This window comes from Archocentrus centrarchus, chromosome 6 (assembly GCF_007364275.1).
Source record: "Archocentrus centrarchus isolate MPI-CPG fArcCen1 chromosome 6, fArcCen1, whole genome shotgun sequence".
NCBI lineage: Eukaryota > Metazoa > Chordata > Actinopteri > Cichliformes > Cichlidae > Archocentrus > Archocentrus centrarchus.
In genome coordinates, this window is record NC_044351.1 from 9,243,496 (window position 1) to 9,270,995 (window position 27,500).

Consider the following 27,500-nt stretch of genomic DNA (forward strand, 5'->3'; position numbering starts at 1 on the left):
AGCTTAGAGACCAGCCTGGAGGGAACTATGGTGTTGAATGCTGAGCTGTAATCTACAAACAGCACTCTCACATAGTTCCCCTTACCAGTGTCTATGTGTGAAAGGGTCTTGTGGAGGAGGAAGGATATGGCGTCGTCTGTGGATCTGTCTGGCCGGTATGCAAACTGTAGTGGGTCGAGGGTGGTGGGCAGTGAGGAGGTGATGAATGTCTTGATGAGTCTCTCAAAACATTTCATCACCACAGAGGTGAGTGCTATGGGCCTGAAGTCATTGGGGCTGCTGGGGTGTGGTTTCTTTGGGACAGGGACTATGATGGACTTTTTAAAGCAGGTGGGAATCACACACAGTTTCAGTGAGAGGTTGAATATCAGTGTAAACACAGGTGCCAGCTGGTCAGCGCAGGTCTTAAGGACACGTCCACTAATACTGTCTGGTCCAGCTGCTTTCCTGGTGTTTACACGTCTAAACGCCCTCCTCACGTCGCGCTCCGTCACAGTGAGTGTCTCCGCCCCTCCGGCCGGGAGCGCAGCGGGCTGTCGGCTTCCCGACTCAAAGCGCGCAAAGAAGATGTTGAGTTCATCAGCCAGAGAAGCGTCGGCACTCACCGGGGGTGTGTGTGGTGCTTTGTAGTCCGTGATGGTGCGTAGTCCCTGCCACAGTCCCCTGGAGTCAGACTGTTGTAGTTGCTGTTCCAGTCTGCGGCCGTAGCGATGTTTTGCCTCTTTCACCGCTCTGCGGACGTTGTATGATGCAACCTTGTAGTCCTCCATGTTCCCAGAGGCGAGGCCGGAGTTGTAGGCAACGGTGCAGGACCTCAGGGCGACGCGGACAGATTTATCCACCCACGGCTTCTGGTTGGGAAAAGTCCTGATGGTCCTCCTAAGTGAAGTGTCATCAACAACTTTCCCAATAAATCCCACAACAGTTTCCGTAAACTCCTCGATGTCTCCGCCCACGCTGCTGCGAAACATGTCCCACTCGGTTGAATCCAACGCACCCTGCAGAGCGGCCTCTGTTTGATCAGACCACCGTGTCACTTCTCTCACAGCAGGGGGTTCCTGCCTGAGCCGTTGTTTGTATTTCGGCATGAGAAGGACAGAGGTGTGGTCAGACTTCCCAAAAGGCGGAAGAGGCTTTGCTTTGTAGCCCTCTTTGAATGGAGAGTAGCAGTGGTCTAGGGTCCTCTCTCCTCTGGTGGGGCAGTCGATGTGTTGAATAAACTCCGGTATCAGCTTTTTCAAGTTTGCACTGTTAAAGTCCCCGGCTACGATGAGAGCCGCATCACGCTGGTTAGCCTGATAGGTGGAAATCGCCTCATGTAGCTTGGATAGTGCAGTGTTTGTGTCCGCCTGAGGTGGAATATAGACGGCGCTGAAGATGACCGAAGTGAACTCGCGGGGCAGGTAGTGGGGGCGGTATTTCAGGGTTAGGAGCTCCAGGTTAGGTGAACATGATCGTTTCAGAGGGACAACATTCCTACTGTCACACCAGTTGTTATTAATCATTAGGCACACACCTCCTCCTCTTGATTTTCCAGACTCACTCGTTCTGTCCGTGCGATGAACACTGAAGAACTCCGACGGCTGTACGGCGTGGTCCGATATGAGGGGGGTCAGCCATGTCTCCGTGAGACAGATGATGTTGCAGTCCCTTATGTCCCTCTGAAACTGTATCCTGGCCCTGAGTTCGTCCAGCTTGTTATCCAGTGACTGGACATTAGCCAACAGGATGCTCGGCAGTGGCGTTTGGTGCGCTCTACGCCTCAGCCTCTCTCTTACGCCGGCTCTTTTCCCTCGGGGCCTTGTCTGTGACCTGGGTGCTCTGCGCCATCCTTTGTTTGAGCTGGCCCACTGGAAATGCAGGATCTCCTCAGGCCAAGCCGGGTCGGGAGAAAAAGGTGTCAGAATACAGCCAGAGTGCTGTATTCTGATATTAAAAAGAGTCTGTCTGTCATACGTGATATGACACAGAGCAGGCGGAATTATAAAGTCCAGAATTAAAGCTAAACCTAATATAGACAAACAAAGCGTAGGAGCAGGTACGATGGCTGCTGACCTCACCGGCGCCATCTTGGAAGGTGTTCAGCTCAGCAATCAGAAATCAGCTTCAAAAACCAAACTCAGGATTCAGCATGTTTAAATGTAGTTTTTTTGTATTTGCAAAAAGGATAATGAAACAACACACACACAAACTGCATTTACGGCTACTTTTAACTACTTTATCAGTTAGAGAATAACAATCAGGAATAATTATCAAAACATCAATATAAGGACTCTCAAATGTCAGCAAATTCCTGGAGGGAGACTGCTGAAACTACGTGAGGGAATGAAGACAGTGAAAAAACAGGGACAAATATGTTTGCAGCCAAAAAACTGAGCACAAAGAGCGAGGACCAAAAAAAAGTCCCAGTACCGCATATAAAACACCAGCACACGACCACGTATAAGGAAAAGGAAAAACAAAATATATATTAGGGCTGCACGATATTGGAAATTAGTGCGATATGCGATATGGAGGTCTAGTATTGCGATAACGATATTGTCGCGATATTTTTTCTTTTTACCTAAAAATGCAATATACATGACCAATAAGAAAAAAAAAATCTATAAAATGTATACCAACAACAAATATGCATTTCAAATGTTGCATTTATTTAACATATAAACAAACATGTTCACATGTTTGTTTGTTTTTCATTTAAATGTTATAGTACATTAGGGCTATATGTCTTGAGAGTAATTTTTTATCTTTAACACTTACCAATTGCCAGATGCAGGCGATGGCCAAAGCACTGCACTCTGAACCAGTTGTTGACCTCAGCAGCCTTCACCACGTTCGCTCCGTTATCTGTTGTGATGGCCACTTGTTTGTGTTTGGGCAAGTTCCAGTTGTTCAAAACATCCCGCAGGGCAGCAGCAATGTTTTCACCAGTGTGTGTCTCGGGGAAGTATGCTACTTATAGGCAGCGTGAGCTCAAATTTGCATGTCAGAAAGTGCACGGTAAAACTCATGTATGGCTCAGTGGTTCGACTGGACCACAAGTTAGTAGTGCTAGCATAAAAATCCACTTCACTGAGCTCTGCCTTCTCATAAGGAGCGGCAGAAGCGAAACTATCATTTATGTTAGTTTGTGAACTTGCCTTTCGTTTGCTTGACTTTACCGGAGTAGGCTGTGGGTTTTTAGATGTTAAATATACGTTGTAAAGTTCCTTGTGGTTGTATTGAAGGAGGTTTGTCGTGTTTCCTCTTGACATAGCCACGATTTTTCGGCATGACTTACAAAGAACTTGTGTCTGTGACTCGTCCTGTGTGGAAAAACTGTAGTCGTCCCAAATGCTCTCTGTTTTCGTCTCGACTCGTCTCTTCAATTCCCGCCATGCTTGTTTTCCTTCTGTGTGTGTACGTGCTCCCTGCGCCGCTGAGAGCATGTGCTCGCTCTGGCCAATAGCGACGCGGCACCTTCACATTTAAGGTCGCGCGGGATTGGTCAAAGTGCGGACATAAAGAAAGACGTGATTTATACATTAAATAATTAGAAATTATCGCGCATTTTTTAGATATGCCTATCGCACGTGCCAATATCGCGATGACAATATTTTTTCGATATATCGTGCAGCCCTAATATATATATAAAAAATAATATTTATTTCTGCTTTTATTTCTAATTATGTCAGTTTTGGTCCTCAGTAGACCACAAGGCAGAGGCAGCTTCAGGTGATGGAGAACATCAGGATGCAGCTGGATTTGAGCTTTGATTCCTTCAAAGAGTTTGTTTTTGTCAAACACCACATGTAGGTGTTGTTAATCTGCTGCATCGATGCTGAAGTTTATTGTAGAATTTATTGAGTTTTCGAGTTCATATTTTTCTTTGTTTCTCCCTATTAATGTTCATGTGACTCCTTAATATTACACACATTTAGCATGTACTGCTACTGTCTTGTGAACAGTTGGTTGTGGAATATATTTCTTGAAAAGGGTATCTTCTGTTGAGTTTTCATTACACAGTAGTCACTTTTGCGCCTTGAATCTTGCACCTGATTAAGTATGAAAACACTAAAACTAACTAAAACTAAGCATTAAACAAAAAATAAAAACTAATAAAAATGAGCAAAACCACTCTGAAAATGAACTAAAACTAACTGAATTAGAGAAAAAAAGTAAAAACGAACTAAACTATAATGTAAAATCCAAAACTATTATAACCCTGTACCCAAAATCTGCACAAGCACAAAATGAAGAGCTTTGCAAACATCTCCAAATAAAGTAAGAGAATGCATGCCAAGTAGTTTCATCTTCGATTTTAAGGAAATTTCCTGGTTTGCTTTAAATTTTTGGGTTCAGACAGCCGTTAATGTGGTCACAGAAAGACCTATTTTGAGGCTGCACTACAGACTGATTTAAACTGTATTTCCAAATGGTCTCATTCAAGATCAGATGGGTGAGATTTGGCATTTAACCACAGTGACTATCAGGAAGATTAAGAGAAATGACAGCAAAGAGTTTCAAAGGCAGTTGAATTTGTGTTGCTGTAATTTGCAACTTGCCTGGCTAGTTCTGAACTTACTTAGAAAATGTAAACCCCACCCTGGTGGTGCAGGGTGTTTTTGTTAGGAATGATCGTCTGAGCTGATAAAGGAAACTAATGAAAAGTAACTGCCTCAGAGCAATCACTGTTAAATCAAGCAATGCTGCCTTACTTTGTTTACAACCAGAAGAAGGCATGTAGACACCAGCGTGTAGCGGCTGGCAGTTTTCTCTCATGCTACCACTTTTGTCTTCTGCACATCCTGGTTTTCCCTGCATTCACACAAGTATAGCTGTCTCCTCTGTAAAGGACATTGAAGCTTTGGAAAGCCCAGGTGCAGGTAACATTATCTGAGGCAGCTACACTGCTGTCCTCAGAAAATCCTAATAAAAAATTCTGGCCTTCTGCAGCAACCACTGAAAGGAGTGTTTTAGTTTTACATAATAATGACAACGTAATTCATTTTGACCTGACCTCCAGTAATATCCAGAGTTAAATGTTTAATTGCTTTATTTAAATTTCAGATAAAAAAACAACAAACAAAATATGACCATTAATAACTGACTGGTAATCCTTGGATAAAGTTGTGCAAGAATTGCATGTATTTAGTGCATCTATCTCTTACACATCCTTGAATCTCATTGTTTTACATTATTTTCATTTTTTTTTTTTTTTTTAGACAGCTGAATTAAAACTTAAACTATATGTGACAATGAAATACCTTTTGTAGCTTGCGGTCTTAAACAGGCACACAATTACACTTTCATGCATGCTATCCCTCCTTTTAAAGAAGGGTGATATCAGCACCTTTAATTATTTAGTGAGAACATTGTTTGGTGGCAGTTGGGTGGGGGTGTGGTAGCGTGTTTGGGCATGCTCCAATATTCATAGATGAATACTTGCATCTCAGATACAAACTGAATGTGTAAAAGTATAAATGTAAAGCTTTCAGTGATACAGTTCAGTCATATCTGCATACAGTATGGGAAATAACTGACCCCCTGCTGAATTTTACATTTGCTCACTTCCAAAGAAATAAACAGTCTCTAATTTTTACAGTAGTTTCATTTTAATGCTGATTACCCCCCCAAAGAACACCATCCCTGATGATGGGCATTGGATGGGTCTTCATCATGACAGTGACCCAAAACATACCACCAAAGCAACAAAGGAGGAGCTAAAGAGGGAGCACATTAATCATGGAGTGTCCTAGCCAGTCTCCAGACCTCAGTCCTATAAAAGAAATCTGTGGAAGGAGCTGAAGCTTTGACTTGCCAAGTGGGAGCCAAGAAATCTAAAGGATTTAGAGTTTCTGTAAAGAGGAGTGTGCCAAAATTCCTCCTGATGTGTGCAAACCTGGTGACCAACTGCAAGAAACATCTTGGCATTAAGTCATGTTTTGCTTGGGGATCAAATAATCATTTCCCCTTTACATCTCAATGGGGAAATTTTATTGTTTTACTGTTAACTTGAAATAATGAAATGAAACCCAGCAAGGAGCAGCAAGTTGAACTTTATATACTTTATAATAATAATAATAATAAAAATGGCTCACTAATGGGATAACATTGAGTAACATTTAATAACAGTTATTAAGCACCACTTTAGGTTTCCTTCGTATACATAGTCATGTGGAAAAAGTACACTCTCTGTCAGTTCTCAGATTTTAATTATGAGGACATGATAAACAAATCACCTGGTTCTGGTTTGTCCAAATACAACATCACCAAACTAAGCTGCCATTTTCATTTTAGGAAGAAGAGGCTTTCCCCTGGCAACATTTCCAAACAAGCAATGCTTGTTCAGTCTTTTTCATATTTTGCTGTCATAAACTTGAACATTTAACATGCTAACTGAGGCCTGTGGAATCTGAGATGGAGCTCTTGGGGTTTTTTTGTGATTTCTCTGTGCATTGCCCAGTCTGACTTTGGGATGAATTTGCTGGGCTGCCACTCCTGGGAAGATTGGCAGCTATTTGTTGATTTTTTTATTTTTATTTTTTTATTTTATTTAATTTATTTTTTTTATTTATTTATTTATTTTTAATATAGTATCAAATCACAACAACACTTCAAGGCACTTTATATTGTAAGGTAAAGACCCTACAGTACAATAATACAGAGAAAACCCCAACAATCAGACATCAGCTGGGGGTGAGGGAAGGGAGTCAGGACAAAAGACATGTGGAAGAGAGCCAGACATTAATAACTAATTATTAAATGCAGAGTGTGTATAAACATAGAGAGTGAAAATAGGTGAGTGAGTGAAGAAGAAACACTCAATGCATCATTGGAAGCTCCCAGCAGCCTAGGTCTATTGCAGTGTAACTAAGGGAGGGTTCAGGGTCACCTGATCAGCAATAACTATAAACTTGATCAAAAAGGAAAGTTTTAAACCTGATTTTAAGCTGAAGGCTCTGCCTTCCATTCTACTTTTAAATACTCTGGGAACCACAACCAATGAAGGGAGCCAATGAAGAGAAGCCAATATGGGAGAAATATGCTCTCTTTCTAGTCCCTGTCTGTACTCTATCTGTAGCGTTTTGTCGTATTTGGGGGGCTGCTAGCTGTAAAAGTTGCTAACTTTTTGTTAAGAAAGTAACAAAAAGTGATCTGAGAGCCCTTCTGCGTCTCTCTTCTTCCACCATGTATCAACCGGAAGTCAGCTGCAGCATTTTGAATCAAGTGTGAGTCAGTTACTAATAGTAGCCAAACTATAGGTCTCTGCTACAGTCCCATCATGACCTCTGACCCTGTAGACTGCAGCCTTCAAAATAGATGAGCAAGCACAGCTGTTTGTGTGGCCCCTTATTGATACAGTCAGCCTCAGTGTACTGCACTTCTTACAAATTCTTTTTTTTTGGCTTCATTTCAGTTGATGTCAGTAATTATTATTGAGGAATATTGATTTTAAATGTATTTAAAATATTAGCGAGTAAATGCAGTCTTTGTCAAAATCACCTACACAAAAATATCACAGCAGTACATTACATATCTGAGTATAAACAATAAAACTAAAATCCATCGCAGACCTTATTTGTTTTAATTTACTGTTATTGTGACCTAGTTATGTGTTTTAATACAGGAATTTGAATTTAATTCTGTAAAAATAAATTATTTGAACTCATCTGTGTAATGCTAATGCTGAAATGCTGATGGTGCTGAAAAAAAAAAACATTTCATTGTTTACATCCAGATGAAATGCAGAGTAAATTTAGGAAATGTCGTCAGATTCCCAGTTGTGAGTGAGTGCTGCGGGAGAGGACAGGATTACACACCCAATTAGTGAGTTAAATCATCTGAAACAAAGACCCCCACCCCCAAACCCCATGTGGTTACTGGAAAGGATTATATTTCTAGAACACTCTTAGAGACCATGGAAACATGTAATTGGTTAAATACGGTAAATTTGACATGGCATTTAATTTATCTTCTGACTGGGATTACATACATTGTGCATTAAGACAGCAACATGAGATCCAAATAATAGAGCACAAGCTTTAACTCAGAAGGGTTACATGGATTTGTATACTCTTGTTTACCCAGGGTTTGTGTTCAGAACGTGGATGACTCCCAGCGTCAATGTTAATGTTTACACTGATGTAATTGTCCCAGTTAATCTATCTGAATAGTATATAAGGTTCAAAACTTTCAGGATATGTTCCAGTTGCTTTATACTGTATTGTTAAGACAAACAGTGCAATTAAAGTTAAACCTCATAATCTCATTGAGAAGCCATGCACCGCTCCAGGTGCTCCTACTATGCGGAGTGCTCTGTAATAGTCACGTTTTAACCATTCGCATTTGTGATGTGCAACAGATCTCCTCCGCTGTGTCAAATGATGACCAGAGGAGCCAAAACTGGCTGCTGAGGTTCATTTGGTGATCCCAAAATACTTTTGCATGTCAGTGTGCTGTGAACAGAGACACAGTGGCATGTATCACAAAAGGAGTGTGCTCCTGATCTGAGGCACCACCTTCAGGATTGACTGTTGTGGACTCTCCCACTGAAAACTGCTGTTTGGCCTTTGGGGTTGTAGAGGGAGCAGGTTATTGGAATTCAAAGTACTCACAGATTATTAGCAAGCTGATAAGACAAAACAAATGTAACTAAGACAACAAAATATACAACATAAGCAAACTAAAACTAATAAAATAAAAGTGGTTTTAAAAAAATAAATAAAATAAAGGTGAATGTAAAAGATTAAAAAAAAACAAACCTCATGAAACAGATAAACAACAGTTAGTGAACTAAGAGAAAGTAAAATAAAACTAAAATTGAATAAAGTATATAACCAGGCAAAAGAATAAAGTAGTATAAAATTTAGTAGATTTTTAATAGACATTTAAAAGTCAGAACATGACTGCCGGGAAGAACATGGCAGGAGGACTGGGAACAATGTACTGCTGCAACAGGGAGATGACGTTGAAGAGGTTCCTGAACTCTAGACTGAGTTCAGGAACTGTTTGTTCTCACTTTGTACACGAGCATCTGATGGGCTGTTTTGAAATCGTCCGGAGCTCAGATTTTATTATCCTTCAACTAAAGCAATATTTAAAAAGTAATAAAGATGATGGGACACATTGTTGCATTTCTGCTGTTACTAACAGTCCTCGCTGCTCTGCTCACAACCCTCTGGCTGTGGCTGTTTCATAACGGCACCTCATTTAACTGAGAAGCAGCTTTTTAAGGTCATTTATATCGCTGTGCTATGCACTAGTAATGTAGTAAAGGGATCTCAAAAAATTCAGGGACTACCAACAAAATCAGTCGAGAGCACTGAAAAGCGAAGTATCTTTTGCGTGCGCCCACAATCAGTGACCGTTTTGTTCGTTATTCACCGATATTTCGTGACCTCCACGTAGGACATTACCTCTCCTCCCTCGCCTCCGTCCGGCCGTGTAATCCTGCAGCCGTGGCGTTGGTGTCAGCGCCGGGATCCACTGTCACACAGGCGGGCACAATGGCTGCACTGTAGTCCGCTCACAGTATTGTTTTCCCCCCGAACTCAGAGGCACAATAAGGCCCTTATCCACTCAGGACTGCTTTCAGGTGACTTTCTTCCAAGCTTGTTTGTGAGCTGAATACATGAAAATAATTTTTCTGAAGAGTGGCTCATTTGGTCTTATTTGAACATGAGCACAACATAGAAACTGAAGTTATGAATTTGCTTTGTGTTTTAGATGCTGACACCTTACATAAGAGCAACCCTGGCCTTCACTCCTACCAGTACATTGTGTTGTAAATTAATTACACTGGATTAATCACTTCTTTCATTCAGATCCTGACTGATAACCCCTAGATTAGAGATTCTTCAGTGAAGGAGACAAGCATGATGTCAAAAGAACACCTCTGGTAGAGCCTGACTGATGAAGGTGGTTTAAAAATCAGATATTGGGCTATATATACGTTTTTTTCCTAACATTTCATGTGTGTCATTATTCATTTTCTTGTTTTGCACACTGCTGAATCCTGCTCAGATCAGCTGGTTGCAACTTCCCTGTTGGCTACATGCATGTTTGGAACTTCATCAAGAACAGAGTGACTTCTAGAAGACAAATGCCAACACTCGAGGTTAAAGGGCATTTGTCTTGAGTCTTTTTTTTTAAATTTTCATCATCACTTGTAATAAATGTTTGTTTCATGCGTCTGAATAGGGATTAAAAAAAGAAAAGGCTGACGTGTCAGATTATCAGATTTTTAAAGTGCCAAATATGGGTTTTGGTTTCAGCCTTAAATCCTGTATTGATCAGGCCCTAATTTTATGTATCTTAATAAAATAACTCCCTTAGATTAGATGGTCAGAATGAATACTTAGTCTGTGTTGGTTCATAAGCTAACAGATTTCCATTATTTTTCTTATATATATATATATATATATATATATATATATATATATATATATATATATAATTAGGGGTGGGACTTTAACGCGTTAATTTCGATTAATTAATTATGGGGAAATTAACGCGTTCAAAATTTTAACGCATTTTAATCGCACTTTGCAACGTGGAACGTTTCTCAGTGCGCGAGTTCCCGGCATACAGATTATATCGACGCACAATGTCCAAATTAGGGGCCGCATCCTGCGAAGGACCCGGCCCACGTCTTTCGCAGCCCACGAACACCACAAAGGCCGGAAGTGAGCAGCTAGCCTTCATATCAGCTGCCGTCACCTCTGCGTAGCTCATGTCGCCTAGCAACCGTGAGTGTGAAGCACAGCTGTGTAAAAGCAGCTGTTAAACGGAGAACGAACTTTTTCTCCTTTTTGTGGTTTAATTTTAAGTCTTTAATTCAAAATAAGCTGTTAAAACAAGCATAACACATTTCAACATCAAGGAATACAGCTGAGAGAATGATTAATTTCCAACTATAACAAGTGAGACATTAATGTTGAATAAAACTATCCAGTTATGATGCTTAACTTTAATTTAAGGAGTTTGCTTATCACAGGAGCACTTCCACCCTTCGTTGGTCTGTGTAGCAGACTGGTGGGAAAATAAACAAAATTTTGAAGTTTAAGCTTATGTATATTGATTCATTCATCAACTAAACTTAAATTAATATTTCTCATGTCAAATATTGAAATGCGATTAAAATGCGATTAATTTCGATTAATTAATTACAAAGCTTGTAATTAATTCGATTAATTTTTTTAATCGAGTCCCACCCCTAATAAATAAATATATATATATATATATATATATATATATATATATATATATATATATATATATATATATATATATATATATATATATATATATTTATTTTGTTTAAGATGCTGCTGTACAGCATCCACATTACGCTAGTTAATGCAGAAAACTGGCAGATTTTAGTTGGTCAGCATTCACAAAAGCATTGCTAACACATCAGCCTTGCCATTCACACACAGACACACTACAGCAGCACACATTCACCCGGTTGTCATGTTTTATAGATCAAAATACTGGGTCAGAGTAGGATATAAATTAGGATGTTGACCCCGTCCCCACAGATCCACACATCTGCCGCTGATGTGATTATACTGAATCCAGTATGTTCCTATGAGCCGCCTATTGAACAAGCAGACTGCAACTTCTGGACAGATTTGAGAGGAATTTTCAACTAACAGTTTTACTAAGAAAAAAAAAAATTGAAATAGTGATGCAGTCTTTCTACATCATTGCGTTTATTTTTTTATGCATCTGCAGTAAATTCTGAAAGATGGTCTAAAGAAGTTTTTTGATTTAATTAATGGCATTCAAATCTGCATATGCACACACAAATCATCCACTCAAACTACTTTGTGCACATGGTGATGCGTTGCCATTGTTTCTCTTTGCGAGTCTTTAAAGGGTGTTGATGTAATATGTGACATCAGACTGAGTAAATGCAAATGGATTCTGTGAAAGTCTCATTTGATAATTAATGTCTGAAACCCTTTTAGGAGATTGTGATTAATGTTTTTCTCACTGATCATATTTCACCCACCTGCAGCCCATACTCTGAATTGGGGGCATTTTTGGATTAAATGTGATGTCTGTGTGTATTTTGCATATTTCTCTAAGGTCCTTTTTATTTTTCTAGCTTAGACACGAGTTCTCAAAGATTTAAGAGAGGAACATGGCCCTCAAAGAATCCTGAATCTGTAGAAACAGGAAAGATGGTGTTATAATTTCCATTTCCAAAACAAGATTTAAATTTTTTTTTTTTAAATCTTGTTTTTATCAGATTTAACTGGTGAGTCTATATGTGTATTTTTATCTAACTGTGACCAATAAGATGGCTGCTGCGTGACAAAACTTCTAGAAGAACTTCAGTTTTAAGAAATCTGCATAACTACAATGGGATGTATTCCTTTCATTTTTCTGAGAACCTTGGCTTCTTTGTATTAACTTAAAGCCTGAATCATATATAACTTTTAGCACTATTGTACACAGAAACAAAGTAATGACCGAGTCTAAGCACCAGTTCTGTATTTTCTGCAGGATTCGTCCTCAGCTGGCCCGAGAGAAGATTGAGGGATGTCACATCTGTACGTATGTGATGCCTGGAGAGCCTCAGGTGATCCTGGGGAAAGACAAGGCCTTCACCTACGACTATCTGTTCGATATGGACTCACATCAGGACACCATTTACACCAACTGCATAGAGAAGCTGATCGAGGGCTGCCTTGAGGGCTACAATGCCACTGTGTTTGCATACGGACAGGCAAGTCTTTGTCCTCAGTGCCACAGCTGCAGCACTGATGGTGCTTTATAGCACCGTCCTGTGGTTTTTGATGTGGAGGTTTTTTTTGTGGCTGTGAAAATCTGCATGTCAAATCATGTAAGCTCAGATCTTATAATCCTGCAAGTTATTACCCAGAGGAGATGGCTGTTTCCACTGCACGCACACTGATTTGTGCACAATAGTGCATCTGCACCACTACTGTAAAAAGTGCAGTAAAATAGACCTTTTTGCATAATTTACAGGTTTTTTCCTCCCGCCCGATATAAAGCGGGAGGATAATTGTTGTCATACGGTCCGTCTGGGTATCTGTCCGTGAGGTTTACTTTTCCAGAATCAGAGTTAGCACCATTACATCTGGCACATGTTCTTTACTCTTCAAAGATATGTTCAAAGACATGTTCTTTACTCTTCAACATGATATTCATCCACCAGCAATGACAGATACTAAGAAGAAAAAAAAATGCATAATAGCTCCATTGAAGGGACATGTTTGGTATTTACCAGTGATTTTTATATTATCACTGCCAGTGATACTGTTAGTGTAAAGCTTTGAAAGATATTAAAAACTTAAAGATTTGTAGGATCCTTAGCTGTAAAACCAAATATAAAAAATTAGCAGGGCCAATAGCTAAAAAATGTCTATAGACAAAGTACCTGAAAATATGACCAAAAAGTCAAAGTAAAGTATGTTTGGGTGTCAAGAAAGGCGATTACAAATAAAATGTATTCTTTATATTAGTATTTATCTGCAGATCGCTGATCATTGTGTCATTGGCAACACGGGAAAACGGGTTAGTGCACAGGTCGTGACCTGTGCGACAGCTGTTGCACTGCATAGTGGGATTTGTAGTATAAGTGGTGGGAGCGTACTGGTACTGTTCAAGCTAGACCCATCAAACTTCACACACTTGTTCACTGACTTTACTATAAGAGCACTTGTAATTACTTTGTAGTAAAATGTGCAGGGAGCAGCACACAGCCTTTCTTCGTCTTACATGATTACATCTCAGTCATTGGGTTTTTGACTGACTATTTTAACACTGGGCTTTGTGAAATTTTGTCAATTGATACTGAAAATGAGTCCCCCCCGAAATCTTTTCTTTCTACCACCTACCCCCCTTTATTTTACCGTTTTCTTTAACCCCACCCCACCCACACCCCATCCCCCCTGCAACAGAGCTCCTGCTGCACATGATTCAGAAGAAGTGAAATGCACAGCTTTTAGACAGATATACATCTTTAATGTGTGTCCATATTAACCCGTATCTCCCTAGTAACTGCTACTCTCACTGTTGGCCTACTTCTCAAAGCACATCCACACACTGAGCACACACACACACACACACACAGTGGTTGGTTTGCCCTGGATCAGACCCATTTGCCTCTGAGGCTTTACAGGCACTAATCTAGATTTAGACCAACCTACTGGGCTGCATCACAAGAACTCAGCCCGACTGGGTTGCAGATATAAACAGACAGTAATGATGTTGAGCAAAGAGACTAAATCTGTCATATTTAAAGCACTTTAGAATGGTCAGTGCCCTGGATTAGTTTTAAGAAAGTTGCTGTGGAAAATCCTGCAAACAAACAAAACCACAAAAGAACCGCAATCCCGAAAGTAAGAGGAGAAACCAGAATACATATTTCAGAAATTCCAAAAACACCTGAAAATTTCAGCAGTCCCAGAAAAATTGGAACAGAAACTCAAAGAGGAATTTTTTTTTTTTTTTTTTTTTTTTTAAAAAAAAAAAAAAAAAAAAAAAGAGGAAATTTCTCACGTTGTAATGAGTGCAGCTGTCTTTTCACACTAAATTTTAAATGTGGTGAACTTTTCGATGCAAACATCTCAAATCTCCAAAAGCCCGTCCGTCTATTTCCTTCGGCTTATCAAGTTTAAGCTTGTGGTCGGGCTGAAGCCTCTTCCAGATGTCCAAATGTTTCAGGACAAAATTTAACCTAACTACTGGAAATATTATGTGTCAGTGTTTGCACTAAATGTTGTTACAAACTTTTTAAGAGGTTCTGCGGAGAAATTGTTTTGAAATAAAAAATTTTCGAGTGCTATTAATGCTCACATTTGAATATTTAGCATTTCAACATTTCAGACAACATTCTGGTAAAATGGACAGAAATGTGGAAACACCAGTGGGAAACATGGCATTTAGCACAAAATGCGCTTCCTATAGCTCCTTTAAAAACCAATCAAAGTGCTCTGCAAGTTCAAAATAAATCTAGTAAAAATGTATAAAGTTAAAAATACAGTTAAACAATTACTGGACGTACTTAGTAAAGCCGAAGTGAAGTAAAAACAAAGTGGTAACCACTCTGTATCACACAACGTAGTGCAGAAGCAAAATGAAACTGGTGACAGCTTTACAAAATTAAAATAGGACACACTGTAACAAAAGAACAGTTAAATTTTTTATTCTCAGAAGAAAGATTTTTGTGAAGTTTGAAAGCTTTCTGTGGTCATCAGGGAGACCCGTCCATGTCTCTCAGGCATTTAGATTTCACTGAGGTGTAGAAATGTGCATTTATTACATTTATTCTTCTCCCCTCCATCCAGACGGGTTCAGGGAAGACCTACACCATGGGGACTGGCTTTGACGTCAACATAGCAGATGACGAGCTGGGTATCATCCCCCGTGCTGTCCACCACCTCTTCAAGGGCATTGAGGAGCGCCGGCGGACCGCCCAGGAGCAGGAACGTCCTGTACCAGAGTTTAAAATCAACGCCCAGTTCCTTGAGGTACACGCTCACTTCACTGCTTCTGCTTTTTTTTTTTTTTTTTTTAACCTGCTTCTTTGGGGTAAAATTTAACCCATTAAATAAAAATAGATGTTTCTCAGGCTTTTCTGTGTCATAGGTCAGGCTTATGCTGTTGACACTGCAGGTTTAACAAGCTTTGACACGGCGCTCATTCATTTGAAAATATCCACACTGCAACTGCAGCAGCTGTCGTTGGTGGGATCAGGAGGTGTTATGGGGCAGGGTGGGGGGTGGTAGAAGGTCTCTGTCTGGACAGAGTTAATAAAGCATGATGTTAGTTGACAGTTGTGCTGGTCCATCAGGCTCAACCTACACAAAACTGGACCCAGGGAGGCACTATGTGGATGAGAAAGAAATTTCACACCAGGCACATAAGATGCCATTTCAGGCCCAAGTCTTCAGCAGTTACTAGATGGTGCAGATGGCCTCAAAACTACAAGTAGCTGCTTTAACTGAGAGCTCTTTGGCACTGTATCAGCAGGAACCTGCATCTAATTAAGATCAGATATTGATAAAGCTATACTACTTTTATTTTTTTTAGCAAAATAAGGTGCCACACCTAATTACTTACTTGCACTTCGTGGCTCAAGTGATATCCATCCGTCCTCTGCGACCCTGAATTGGATAAGCAGAGAGATATTTTCTGAAAACATTTTAATATGTTGTTGATCAGAACCTCTCAGTTCTGCCACCATAGCCAAAATGAGAAGAGGTGAGCTAATAAAAATGCTGATTCTGTCATTCGAGCCACCTTGAGTTATCCCAGTGTGCTGAAAGCAATGACCCTAATGAGCAATGAACCTTTCGCCATACTTTCATTGCTTTCACCTCTCAGGCAATGTACAGGCAGTACACAGAATGAAAGTAAAACCTGCAGTGATAACTCGGGGATGGATTCTAAGCTGTTTAACTTTTTCCAGACTCTTAGTTTCTTTCCTTTCTTTTTTTTTTAATATAATCAGGCAGTCACATTGATCAGAATGTTTTGAACAGAGCTCTGAGAACAATAAACATTCAGAAGAACACAATCAGGAGACAAATAATCAAAAGAATAATCTAATCCATTGTGTTTGTCTTCCTGCAGCTTTATAATGAGGAAGTTCTGGACCTCTTTGACTCCACTCGAGACATGAAGCAGAAATCTCACATTAAGATCCATGAAGATGCCAACGGAGGAATCTACACAGTGGGAGTGACCACACGGACGGTGTCCTCCGAGGCCGAGGTAACAGGACATTGTGTGAATCGTAATAAGACTTCAATAATATATATTTTTAGCACTGGTCTGATATTTGCTTTTTTAAGTATATTTGGTGTTGTTTCTGTTTCAAAGTGGGTTCAACTAGTGTATTAATATTTAATACTCTCTCTGACTCATTAGATGATGCAGTGCCTGAAACTGGGGGCCCTGTCTCGCACCACAGCTAGCACTCAGATGAATGTCCAGAGCTCTCGATCCCATGCCATCTTCACCATCCACCTGTGCCAAGTCCGCGTCTGTGCCTCTGACAATGTACGACTATATAATACTGAAAGCCATTTCTGTTCTCACCAGTAACGTCACTGTTGCATCAGTGAATTGCTGGGGGAGGTATATGTATACATGTTGCTGCTGTCACTGACTGTATTTACATATGTGATTATCACACAGCAAGAAAATGACACTGATAACCGAGTCACCAACGGTAACTCTGAGATGGACGAGTATGAGACGCTGACGGCCAAGTTTCACTTTGTGGACCTGGCCGGTTCTGAGAGGCTGAAAAGAACTGGGGCGACGGGTGATAGAGCCAAAGAGGGCATCTCCATTAACTGTGGACTGGTGAGCTTGCCCCTTCTTCCACCAGGATTTCTGAAGCAGCAAAGGCTTGACAGTCTAACGATAGAGTGCCATCTAGTGGCCGACTTTACAACTGTAATTCGGTGAACTACTCAACTATGCAACAAAATACTGAAAAGTATAACTGTATAAAAACCTTCCAAAATGATATTTTTTCATGAAACTGCAGGCTCAAGCGTCAGCCTGAAGCTCTGTCAGATACTTTCCAATGTTGCATGTTATTTGTAACAGTTAGTAAAGGAAGACTCTGCAGCAGTGTTTTATGTTTTTCTTTTTCTTGAAGAAAAGAAAGATGGCAACTTTCTCATAAAATAAATTCATTATTTCTTCTCTGTAGTATTTTTAAATGTTATTTCCAACTGAAGAACACATCACAATTAGAGTGACCTGGTATCCCACATTTGTCACACAAACATACTATTGCTGGGATATGGTCACGCTAATTACAACTAACAAATGTAGTGCTAAAATTGGTAACTTTAGCTGTCTACAAATCCATTGATAGCGACTTGCTGCCTGTCTCTGAAATCTTTTCTCCCTTTGTCTCCTGTCTCTTTTGACCAGCTCGCTCTGGGGAATGTAATCAGTGCTCTGGGTGACCGGAGCAAGCGGGCCTCACATGTGCCTTACAGAGACTCCAAACTCACCCGTCTCCTGCAGGACTCATTAGGAGGAAACAGGTCAGAGGACCACAGATTTGATCTTTTTCCTCAAATAGAACATTTGCAATTGTCTTGATTTGTTTTGAACTGATAAGGCAGCAATTTTAACTAAATATTAGCAAACCAACAATACCAGATTCAGCGTCTCCACAAATAATAAATCAGAATTGAACCTAGAAATTTCTCATGGTGTTTCATCTGCCTCAGAGAACAGCTCTTAGCCAAGAATGTGTTAGACAATAGGAAAAATATAAAATCACTACAAGAGTACACGCAAGGTTTTGATTCATGTCAGTTGGTTCAGAGAAAGTTAGACTTAAAATTGCCAACAGAAATCAAGTTATCATGTTTTATTCAGTCAATTTGGTTTATCAATATTAAACACACATTGACAAAAAATTTGCTTAGTTTGAATCTAATTGGTATTTTTCAGCAAATGCATCATGAATCAAACCTGTCACATTTATTAAAAAAAAAGCACAAAACAGCAAAATCTGTTGGACTTGTTCTTTAAACTTTAAAGCCCATTGTAGACACTGCACCCTGGAAGTCTTCTCCGTGTCCAGCTCATACAGTCTTTACACTGATAACTCCCTAATACAATGTCAATGTGATGACTAGAGCAAAACATTAGCTTGAAAATTCACATCTGGTGAGTGGATATTTCTGCCCAGGCATCTCCCAAATGGAACATTTCCAGTAGTGAGAACCCATCTCAAGTAAATCCTCATAACACCGATCAAGCGTAACATTATGACCACCTGCCTAATATTTCTAGACGTTTCCTAGATGCTTTGTCCCAATCAGATAGTCATCACAATTTGGCCCTTGTCAGACTCGCCCAAATCTTCACACTTGCCCATTTTTTCCTGCTCAACTTTGAGTGCAAAATGTTCACTTGCTCCCTAATATACCCTACCCACTAAAAGGTGCCATGATGAAGAGATAATCAGTGTTATTTACTTCACCTCTCAGTGGTCATAATGTTATGCCTCATATGTGTATGTTAATGTGAGAACTACTAGGTACAACATGCTGACCTGATTCTTCTGACACGGTCTGTCGTGTGAAAACAAATTAAGAAAAGTCTCTTTCTTCTCTTTTAGCCAAACGGTGATGATTGCGTGCATCAGTCCATCTGACCGTGACTTCATGGAAACTTTGAATACATTAAAGTATGCCAACAGAGCCCGGAACATCAAGAACAAGGTGGTGGTGAACCAAGACAAGGCCAGCCAGCAGATCAGTGCTCTGAGGACGGAAATCGCTCGACTGCAGATGGAGCTCATGGAGTATAAGACGGTGAGGAGGGGAGGAATTTAAAGGACAGGAAGAACCATTATGGGGGGGGGGGGGGGGGGGGGGGGTACCTTGTTGTGTCAGATAAGGTTTTCAGAAACATTTTACAACAAGCTGTCCTTTGTTTTGTTTTCACCACCCCCGCAGGGTAAACGTATGGTGGGTGAGGATGGCGTGGAAAGCTTCAGTGATATGTTCCACGAAAACTCAATGCTGCAGACGGAGAACAGTAACCTGAGGGTGAGGGTGAAGGCCATGCAGGAGACCATTGATGCCCAGCGGGCACGACTCACCCAGCTGCTCAGTGACCAGGCCAACCAGACCCTCGCCAGAGCAGGTATGCGGCATCAAACTTCTGTATTAGATTAAGCAAGAGAGTTTTTTTCCTTTGATTTGTATTCTTATCAGTTTTGTTTTGTGCTACTCTAGTCACAGTTAATACATGCTGTGCATGTCCCTTATGTTTCTCTTACAGGTGAAGGAGGTACAGAGGAAATTGGAAACATGATTCAGAGTTACATTAAAGAGATTGAAGACCTTCGGTAAATAGAATGCTGATTTATTCTTTTGTTGTTTTTTTTCCACCTTTCCCTGCAGGTTTTTTCAACGATCATTTCTTTTAAATGTCTGTTGACTTGGAAGCAAGACATGTGAAATCACATTCCATTTAGAGGGCTGGTTTGGTCCAGACTTTTGGAAAAGAACTGAATTCAATTATTATTCTGCTTTCTTTTCCTGCTACAAAGACATAATCGGAACAATTCAAACATTTAGACTAAACACAAAAGATACAGTAGAACCAGATGAAAAGACAAGATAAAGATTAGGTTAGCATGGAAGTCCAAATTTTATGCTATGATTTATGCTAGCTGTGACTATGCTATAAATAGGCTGAAGAAAAAAAACTAATTAAAATTGGCAAACCTGGTGACACAATATCTTCAGAGAACTTGAGAGAGGATATGAAAGGACAGGGGTTTAAACCAATCGAAGTCAAGAAAAGATGCAGCCTGTCTAGATGAAATACAGTGATTTAGTGTGCTCGCATAATTGACAACATGATTGAATGTCTTCTCCTTTGTTCGGCTGCTCCCTTTAGAGATCACCACAGCCTATCATCTGCCTCCATCTCACCCTGTCCCTAGCATCCTCTTCTGTCACACCTACCCTCTGCAGGTGCTCGTTCACTACATCCAAGAACCTCCTCTGAGGTCTTCCTCTTTTCCTCGTACTGTACTTTGCAGCTCAATCTTCAACACCCTTTGTTCAGTATTTATACTATCCCTCCTCTGCACATGTCCAAACCATCTCAGCGTTGCCTCTCTAACAACAGCGTTGAATGTGTACATTGTTTTGACCCTCAAAGGTCATTTGAATTTTGTGAGGTGCCAATTGGGAGATTTTCCACATCACATTTGAGTGAAGACTCTGTATTACAAACTGTCTGTGACAGTCTGTTGATGCTGTCCTCAGGGCCAAACTCCTGGAGAGCGAGGCTGTCAATGAAAATTTGAGGAAGAATCTGTCTCGTGCCTCTAACCGTCAGTCGCTCTACGGAGGGTCCGGCCCTTTTTCCTCCTCTCTTCTGGCCCCGGAGAAGGAGACAGCTGACATTATCGAACTCGCTAAGAAAGATTTGGAGAAACTGAAGAAACGAGAAAAGAAGAAGAAGAAAAGGTAATCGTGTCATTTTAGACAGAGTGAATGGCTTGTTATTTACACATGATTTTACCGAGGATTGGCTCTGTTTAATGCAGTTGTGCATACATTTGAGTGAGTTTCATACTGGAATGGCATTTTTATTTGTCTTAAACCATTCATAATTTTCCAAAGGCATTATTCCTTTACCCAGAAATCCGTTTGACTTGTTTCAAAGGTTCAAATCTTTGTATATTGGAACATGCATATTTAAAAGCCACTAACAGCTTATTGAATTATTTAAAAGCATTTGAATTCATTTATACACATAAACACACCTGCTTAAAATGTTTAATCATCAGTGATCTGGTAGTACTGTAGTACTGCTGAACTATAAATTTCAGTGCAAGCAGACACTGCAGACTGATCAGAGGCTCCAGCTTTAAAAATAAAAGTCAGAGCTGTCCTGAGGGGCAGTTTGGGGATAAAAGGTGCATTAAAGGTGGGCTTTTCAGTGCAGAGCTTCCTCTGACCATTCTTCCCTCCATTCTTCCTTTGTTCATCTCTTGCTTCCTTCTCTCGTTTGACCCTTTGACCCTCCCTGAAGACTCCAGCAGCTGTTGGAGGAGAGAGAGAGGGAGGAAAGGGAGGAGGTGGTGGTGGTGGAAGAGGTTGAGGATGCCAGGTTTGTCAGAGCTTCCACCCTCCTGTTGCCATTCCCCATCCTTCCCATGCTTCCCCATAACTCAGCAGTTTATTTTACTTTTATCATTTAATTTTTGGGCAGGTGTGTCCCCGCCTGAAGTGAAACATGCTACTGTAGAAGCACATCACTTCCCCGAAACACAGTTTTACCAGTGAATAAACTTTTAATCTCCTTTGTCTTAATCTCCTATTTTCAAACAATATAAGGCTGGATGACAAAATTCACTTTTTCTTTTCTTTGTGTTAATCTTTTCTTTTTGGTCACTTTATCCAGGCGATTTTGTGTGAAATGCTGCCTTAGCATTGCTAACCCCCTGCGTTTGGATAAAATCCTTATCCAACAGATCTGCTTCACGGATTTGGTTAAAACATTTCTTTATTTTTCGCGCTGCATTTTCCTTCCATGCTTCTTTACTTTTGCCAGTTCTGTTCAGACTCTGATGAGATGCCTCCCTCCTTTTGTTTAAAAATACTGTCTTTTGCACAAATAAGCTTGTAAAAAAACCCCAAATATTCTGAGTTCTTACCCAAATCTGACTGCATATGGCTTGTTTATACAGTTTATCACACAGAAGTGTGTCTGCAGAGACATCATTGGAAACTACATCTTGCATTGTGGTGAAACCAGTCAAAAAGCTTCTTTGCCAAAAAGACAGTGTAACCTCCCTGATGTCAAAGATGCTATGCAAAGATATGTTACTTTCTGCTGTGCTTACCTAAGAAATGAAACTGTTTTTATTACCAGCAGATGTACGTGCAGTCCACTTCCTGCAGAAAGCTTCCAAGTACTCTTCTTACATTACAAATCGAAGACAGATTGAGTTTGAACATCTTTTAAATCTTTCAGCGTCAACAAGGAAGAAGTTCCCGACAATGAGCAAGAAAAGGGCACAGAGAAGGAAATGACTGAGAGGGTCAGTGAGGACACAGAAATGGTATGATGGACTCAATGTTGTTTCATCAGTCAGCCTTGTGTATACAGTATACTGAACATGCTTTTATTTATGTTATGCTATAGGAGGTCCAGGATGGCAGTGACCATGAGGAAGGAGAAGAGGAGGAAGAAGATGAAGAAGAAGAGATGGATGTAGAGGAGAGCTCGGATGACTCTGACTCAGAGTCAGATGAAAAAGGTTTCCTGCATTTATTATTATTTTTATGGACTTAATGAAACTGTTTCAAAGTATCACTTATTGGTTGCGACCCCCTTTTTTTCATTCTGATTGAAGATTTTGGGTCAACTGTTTCCATCAGCTCTGATTTAAATGGACTGAATTCTCTGAACAGACGTGACTGTCTAAATACGTTTGATGCGTGCATTATTCTTGTGTGACCCTCCTTCATGTGTCAGCTTCCTAAATCATCAAAACTTTGAGAACCTGCTGCTTACGTGGTACAGCTTTCTTCTGATTGGCTTGAGAATTTGCTTTTAGCCTGTCCGTTCTGATTGAGATGTTTATGGAGGACTTTTTTTTTTTGTTGTCAATATTAGACTCCGTATAAATTCAAGCACAGACTCCTGATTATCATGCAGCAGGCAGTTTTCCATCACCACCTGTAACGTCAAACCAGGGTGTGCCAAGGTTTTTGCTGACCAATTAATAAAACTGGCTAAAACCAAATTATAATTTTATGACAGTGCTCATGAAATTCTTCGAGCTCTGCCTAAAACCTCTTTAGTGAGCACAAAAAAAAAAATCCCATTATGCAGAGAACCCATTGGGCACTGAAAGGAAACAGGTTTATGCTTATAGATGGCTGGATTTACAACTGTGATGATGACAATAAGCATTTCATGCCTTCAACATATGTGGGGACTTTTTTCCTATCTTTTCTTTACTTTCAAGTTGAAAATAAGAATAAACAAACTAAACTTTGTGATTATGTAATCCAAGATTATTTAAATGCATCATCTAACAACAAAATACAAGAACTGCTTGAGATTCATGCCTGGAACTGTGGATGTAGCTACTTAATCATCATCTGTGTCTCTCAGAGAATTACCAGGCAGATCTGGCCAACATCACCTGTGAGATTGCCATTAAACAGAAGCTGATTGACGAGCTGGAGAACAGCCAGCGGCGTCTGCACACACTCAAACAGCAGTATGAGCAGAAGCTGATGATGCTGCAGTGCAAGATCAGAGACACCCAGCTGGAAAGGGACCGCGTCCTCCAGAACATGAGTAAGATGACAAGAGGGGCGTGAGAGGTCATGTATCAGAGGGAAGAGCATTGCAGTGTATGAGGCATGGCAGTTTGGATAAAATCATCCACCAGGGGGCACATGTGGGCTTGGTTCATCATATCACTGTCTCTGATCAGCTTATTTCTGTCTCAGAAGTAAAGTGCATGTCTCACTTATGTTTAGAAGAATTCATGTTACAGCCTTCATATTTGGTCTGAGCCTGAGCAGACAGCACCTAATCACTTAATGGATCAAAGGTCTGTCTGAGACAGATTTTAAAAGAATGCATTTTAAAGCCAGACTTATTAGTCTTATTAAAACACACACAGACACAGGTTCTTTCTAGACTTTATCATAAACACTAGATGTTATAGTAATGAGGTAAAAGTTAGTGATAAGAGGGGACCACAGCCTTGCTGATGGGGCCAGCTGCAGACAGGAATAAACTTTTCTTGTGGTTTTGGGTGTGATAGACCACAGCCTCCTACCCGTCTTCCTGCACTTGGGTAACAAGTGAACTGGAAATACGTCAGCGTAATGGAATATGTTTTTTGTTCATGATGTTCGATCATGATGACAAGATCCTGTCTTTGGTAAAATAAATATTTTCCCCTTGTTTCCACTGTGTGAGGAGTTGGCTACAATCTTTGCCTCAGTGTGCTGGTGGTATAAACATCATGGAGAGATGGGAGATTGCAGAAAATCCCCTTCTCAAAAGAACTGGTGGCATTTGGCTTTGTCCTTGGCAGTGGCAGTGCACCATCAGTGTCTTTGGCAGATTAAACCTCTTCCGCTGCTGTAGGAAGTACATCCTTGTACTGTGCGTTTTTGGTAGGCTGATGCTGAGCTCCCACTTAATCCACCTGCAGATAAAGTCAGTCACAAACAGCTGAGAGAGATTGTCCCACAGCAGTGTTAGATTTTAAAATATGATAGTATTATTTTTTTCTGAATATTTTCAGATTCAGTAGAAAGTGGTACAGAGGATAAGGCTCGCAAAATCAAGGCTGAGTACGAGAAGAAGCTGAGCCTCATGAACAAGGAGCTTCAAAAGCTCCAGTCGGCTCAGAAGGAGCATGCTCGCCTACTCAAGAACCAATCACAGTATGAGAAACAGCTGAAGAAGCTTCAGATGGATGTGGCAGAAATGAAGAGGACTAAGGTATGGACTAAGGAGATAGATCTGTGCCAGACATGACAGTGATCCTTCTTGCGTGTTGCTACTAAGCCTGATATTATTTAATATGGTTTGTCCAGGTCCGTCTCATGAAGCAGATGAAGGAGCAGCAGGAGAAGAACAGGATGAACGAGTCTCGCAGAAACCGAGAAATAGCTTCTCTGAAGAAGGACCAGCGCAGGCAAGAGGTTAGTGACAGGAATTTTCTCTGTTTATACCTGTTTAATTATAAACTCTATATCACAATCGGTGCCATGAGTTTCATCACTTTCATTGTTGATGCAATATTCACGTTTCTTCCTCAGCATCAACTGAAGTTACTGGAAGCTCAGAAAAGGCAGCAGGAGCTTATTCTGAGGAGAAAGACTGAGGAGGTGAGTGGCATCAGAAACAAATGTGTGATAGAGGAAACAGATCAAACTGTTTAAACTGTGAAGACGTGTGGCATCATAGATACCCAGTTTTCTGTTTTGTTGTGTGTGTCAGGTGACAGCTCTGAGGAGGCAGGTCAGACCTACCTCTGGTAAGGTGATCAGAAAGGCCAATCTTCCAGAACCAGTCCAGGACTCTCCACACCGACCGCCCTCTGGACGCATGTATTCCTCCAGCAGCAGCGGTCCCAATGGCACTTGGTGAGTCTGTGTGTGCAGAAATGTGTGCTTGGGTGTATAGAAGGAAGGCTCTAGATCTTCTATGTTCTAAATCATAAATACTGCAAAAAAATTCAGAAAACCATGAAGATATTACCTACCTCATCATTTCTTAAAATGTAACATAAATTATTATTTACATCTGTGATTCGCAGCCAAAGTGTCCCAGGATATTCCTGCAGTGAAGGATCAACAAATCTGAAAAAACAAATTAAAGATTCAAACCACCCACCAACATGCTAAGGTCTAAACTATTAGGCCAAACTGTGGCTTGCAGTTAAAATTTTTAGCTAACAGTGTAGATTTAAGAGTTGAAATGATGGATAAAATTATGAATAAACAGTTTGCTAAAACTGTAATTATTTAAAAAAAACCTAAAAATTAAAACTAAAAAGCTAAAATTAAAGATTAACAGCTCAACATTATTATGTAAAATATTTAAAACATTTAGCTATCAGTATGAAATGGGCCATGAAGTGTGCTAAATGGCTAAAAAAAATAGAGTAAAATGCAAATCAAGTGAAACAGTAAGCTAATAGTTATGGATAAACGATTGAGACACTTTGATAAGTTGGAAGAAGTCCAGATCCACTTTAAAATTAACACATCTACAATTGTGAGTTGTTGCTGATGAAGGCATTCTGAAGTCCATCTCACAGGGTTTCAGGGGGGATTTCAAGTGATCATCACTTACTACATCCTCCCTGAATGCATACATTTAGGCATTAAATCATTTCTGTATTGATGAGTCAGTTTACTGATGAGTGATGCTGCACGTGCAGGTCTTCTTACAGGCGTACAGGAGGTGTTTACTCCACCAGAATGGCTCGCAACAAGTGGCAGTCTCTGGAGCGGCGGATCTCCGATGTCATCATGCAGAGGATGACCATCTCTAATATGGAGGCCGACATGAACCGCCTTCTCAAGGTGAAATCCTGAAGCAGAGCAGAGTTATGTAGGTTTTGAATGTTAGCTGAGCAGAATGAAGACCAGAAGGGTGCCTGGATCTGTTAAAGTTTAATACTCTACTATTGTCAGTACTGAAATTTTGAAGTCATCTGTGATCTCTGTGGCTGTTTTTAAAGATTAAATTTAGTGAAAACAAGTTTGTTGTATTTGTTTCATTTTAAATACACAGCAAAGGGAGGAGCTGACCAAGCGCAAGGAGAAGGTCCTCAGGAAGAGGGACCGGCTGCTCAGAGAGGGGCCAGAGGCAGAGAAGACGGTTCTTCCCCTCAATGAGGAAGTGGAAGCATTGACAGCCAACATTGACTACATTAACGACAGTATCGCGGATTGTCAGGCCAACATCATGCAGATGGAGGAAACCAAGGTGTTAAAGCCTGCTGATTCTGGAAATTAGCTGCCTTAAAGCCAGATGTTGAAAACCTCAGATGGGCTGTTTAGCTGTAACTGCTGTAAACTCTGCTGCTGTAACTCTTTCCCCCTTGGACGCCTGCTAGGAGTAACCCATGTTTCTCTTTTCTGAACTGAGCGGTTTCTGTCATATTTCAGGCCTGCTTCCAGAACAAAATGACATCAGAAGTTAGTGAAGGTGATCTCTCCCTATACAGCTTATGAGCTTATAACCTTGGAGAAACATGGAAGCTATTCTAATGGTTGTCAAACCACATTTTTATTGACATATATACTGAGGTGTCAAAACTCATTAATGAGAGTACAGGGGAGGTTGTCAGATGTCATCTTTATGGGGGAAAGAGTTACACCAAATGGAGAGATGAGATGTGAATAACTATCATATTACAAGCAGCTAAATTGCAATTTGTAACTTTTATAAAAAGTTTTCTTAACACTTATTGACTGAGCAGTCAA

At 40.3% G+C, this 27,500-nt stretch overlaps 1 protein-coding gene across 2 annotated transcripts in view; it reads left to right on the plus strand.

Moving 5' to 3' along the window:
* kif21a (kinesin family member 21A) overlaps nucleotides 1–27,500 on the plus strand; it is an 82,399-nt gene that overhangs the window by 32,926 nt on the left and 21,973 nt on the right. For both annotated transcript variants that reach the window (XM_030730729.1, XM_030730731.1), the window contains exons 2-20: nucleotides 12,496–12,718; nucleotides 15,306–15,488; nucleotides 16,594–16,734; nucleotides 16,891–17,022; nucleotides 17,161–17,331; nucleotides 17,914–18,029; nucleotides 19,118–19,313; nucleotides 19,458–19,647; nucleotides 19,786–19,852; nucleotides 20,784–20,987; nucleotides 22,501–22,588; nucleotides 22,672–22,786; nucleotides 23,650–23,838; nucleotides 24,803–25,002; nucleotides 25,098–25,205; nucleotides 25,323–25,391; nucleotides 25,504–25,649; nucleotides 26,450–26,594; nucleotides 26,806–27,000. In XM_030730729.1, the coding sequence (XP_030586589.1) occupies nucleotides 12,496–12,718; nucleotides 15,306–15,488; nucleotides 16,594–16,734; nucleotides 16,891–17,022; nucleotides 17,161–17,331; nucleotides 17,914–18,029; nucleotides 19,118–19,313; nucleotides 19,458–19,647; nucleotides 19,786–19,852; nucleotides 20,784–20,987; nucleotides 22,501–22,588; nucleotides 22,672–22,786; nucleotides 23,650–23,838; nucleotides 24,803–25,002; nucleotides 25,098–25,205; nucleotides 25,323–25,391; nucleotides 25,504–25,649; nucleotides 26,450–26,594; nucleotides 26,806–27,000 (2,878 nt within the window). The remainder of the gene's footprint in view (nucleotides 1–12,495; nucleotides 12,719–15,305; nucleotides 15,489–16,593; nucleotides 16,735–16,890; nucleotides 17,023–17,160; nucleotides 17,332–17,913; nucleotides 18,030–19,117; nucleotides 19,314–19,457; nucleotides 19,648–19,785; nucleotides 19,853–20,783; nucleotides 20,988–22,500; nucleotides 22,589–22,671; nucleotides 22,787–23,649; nucleotides 23,839–24,802; nucleotides 25,003–25,097; nucleotides 25,206–25,322; nucleotides 25,392–25,503; nucleotides 25,650–26,449; nucleotides 26,595–26,805; nucleotides 27,001–27,500) is intronic.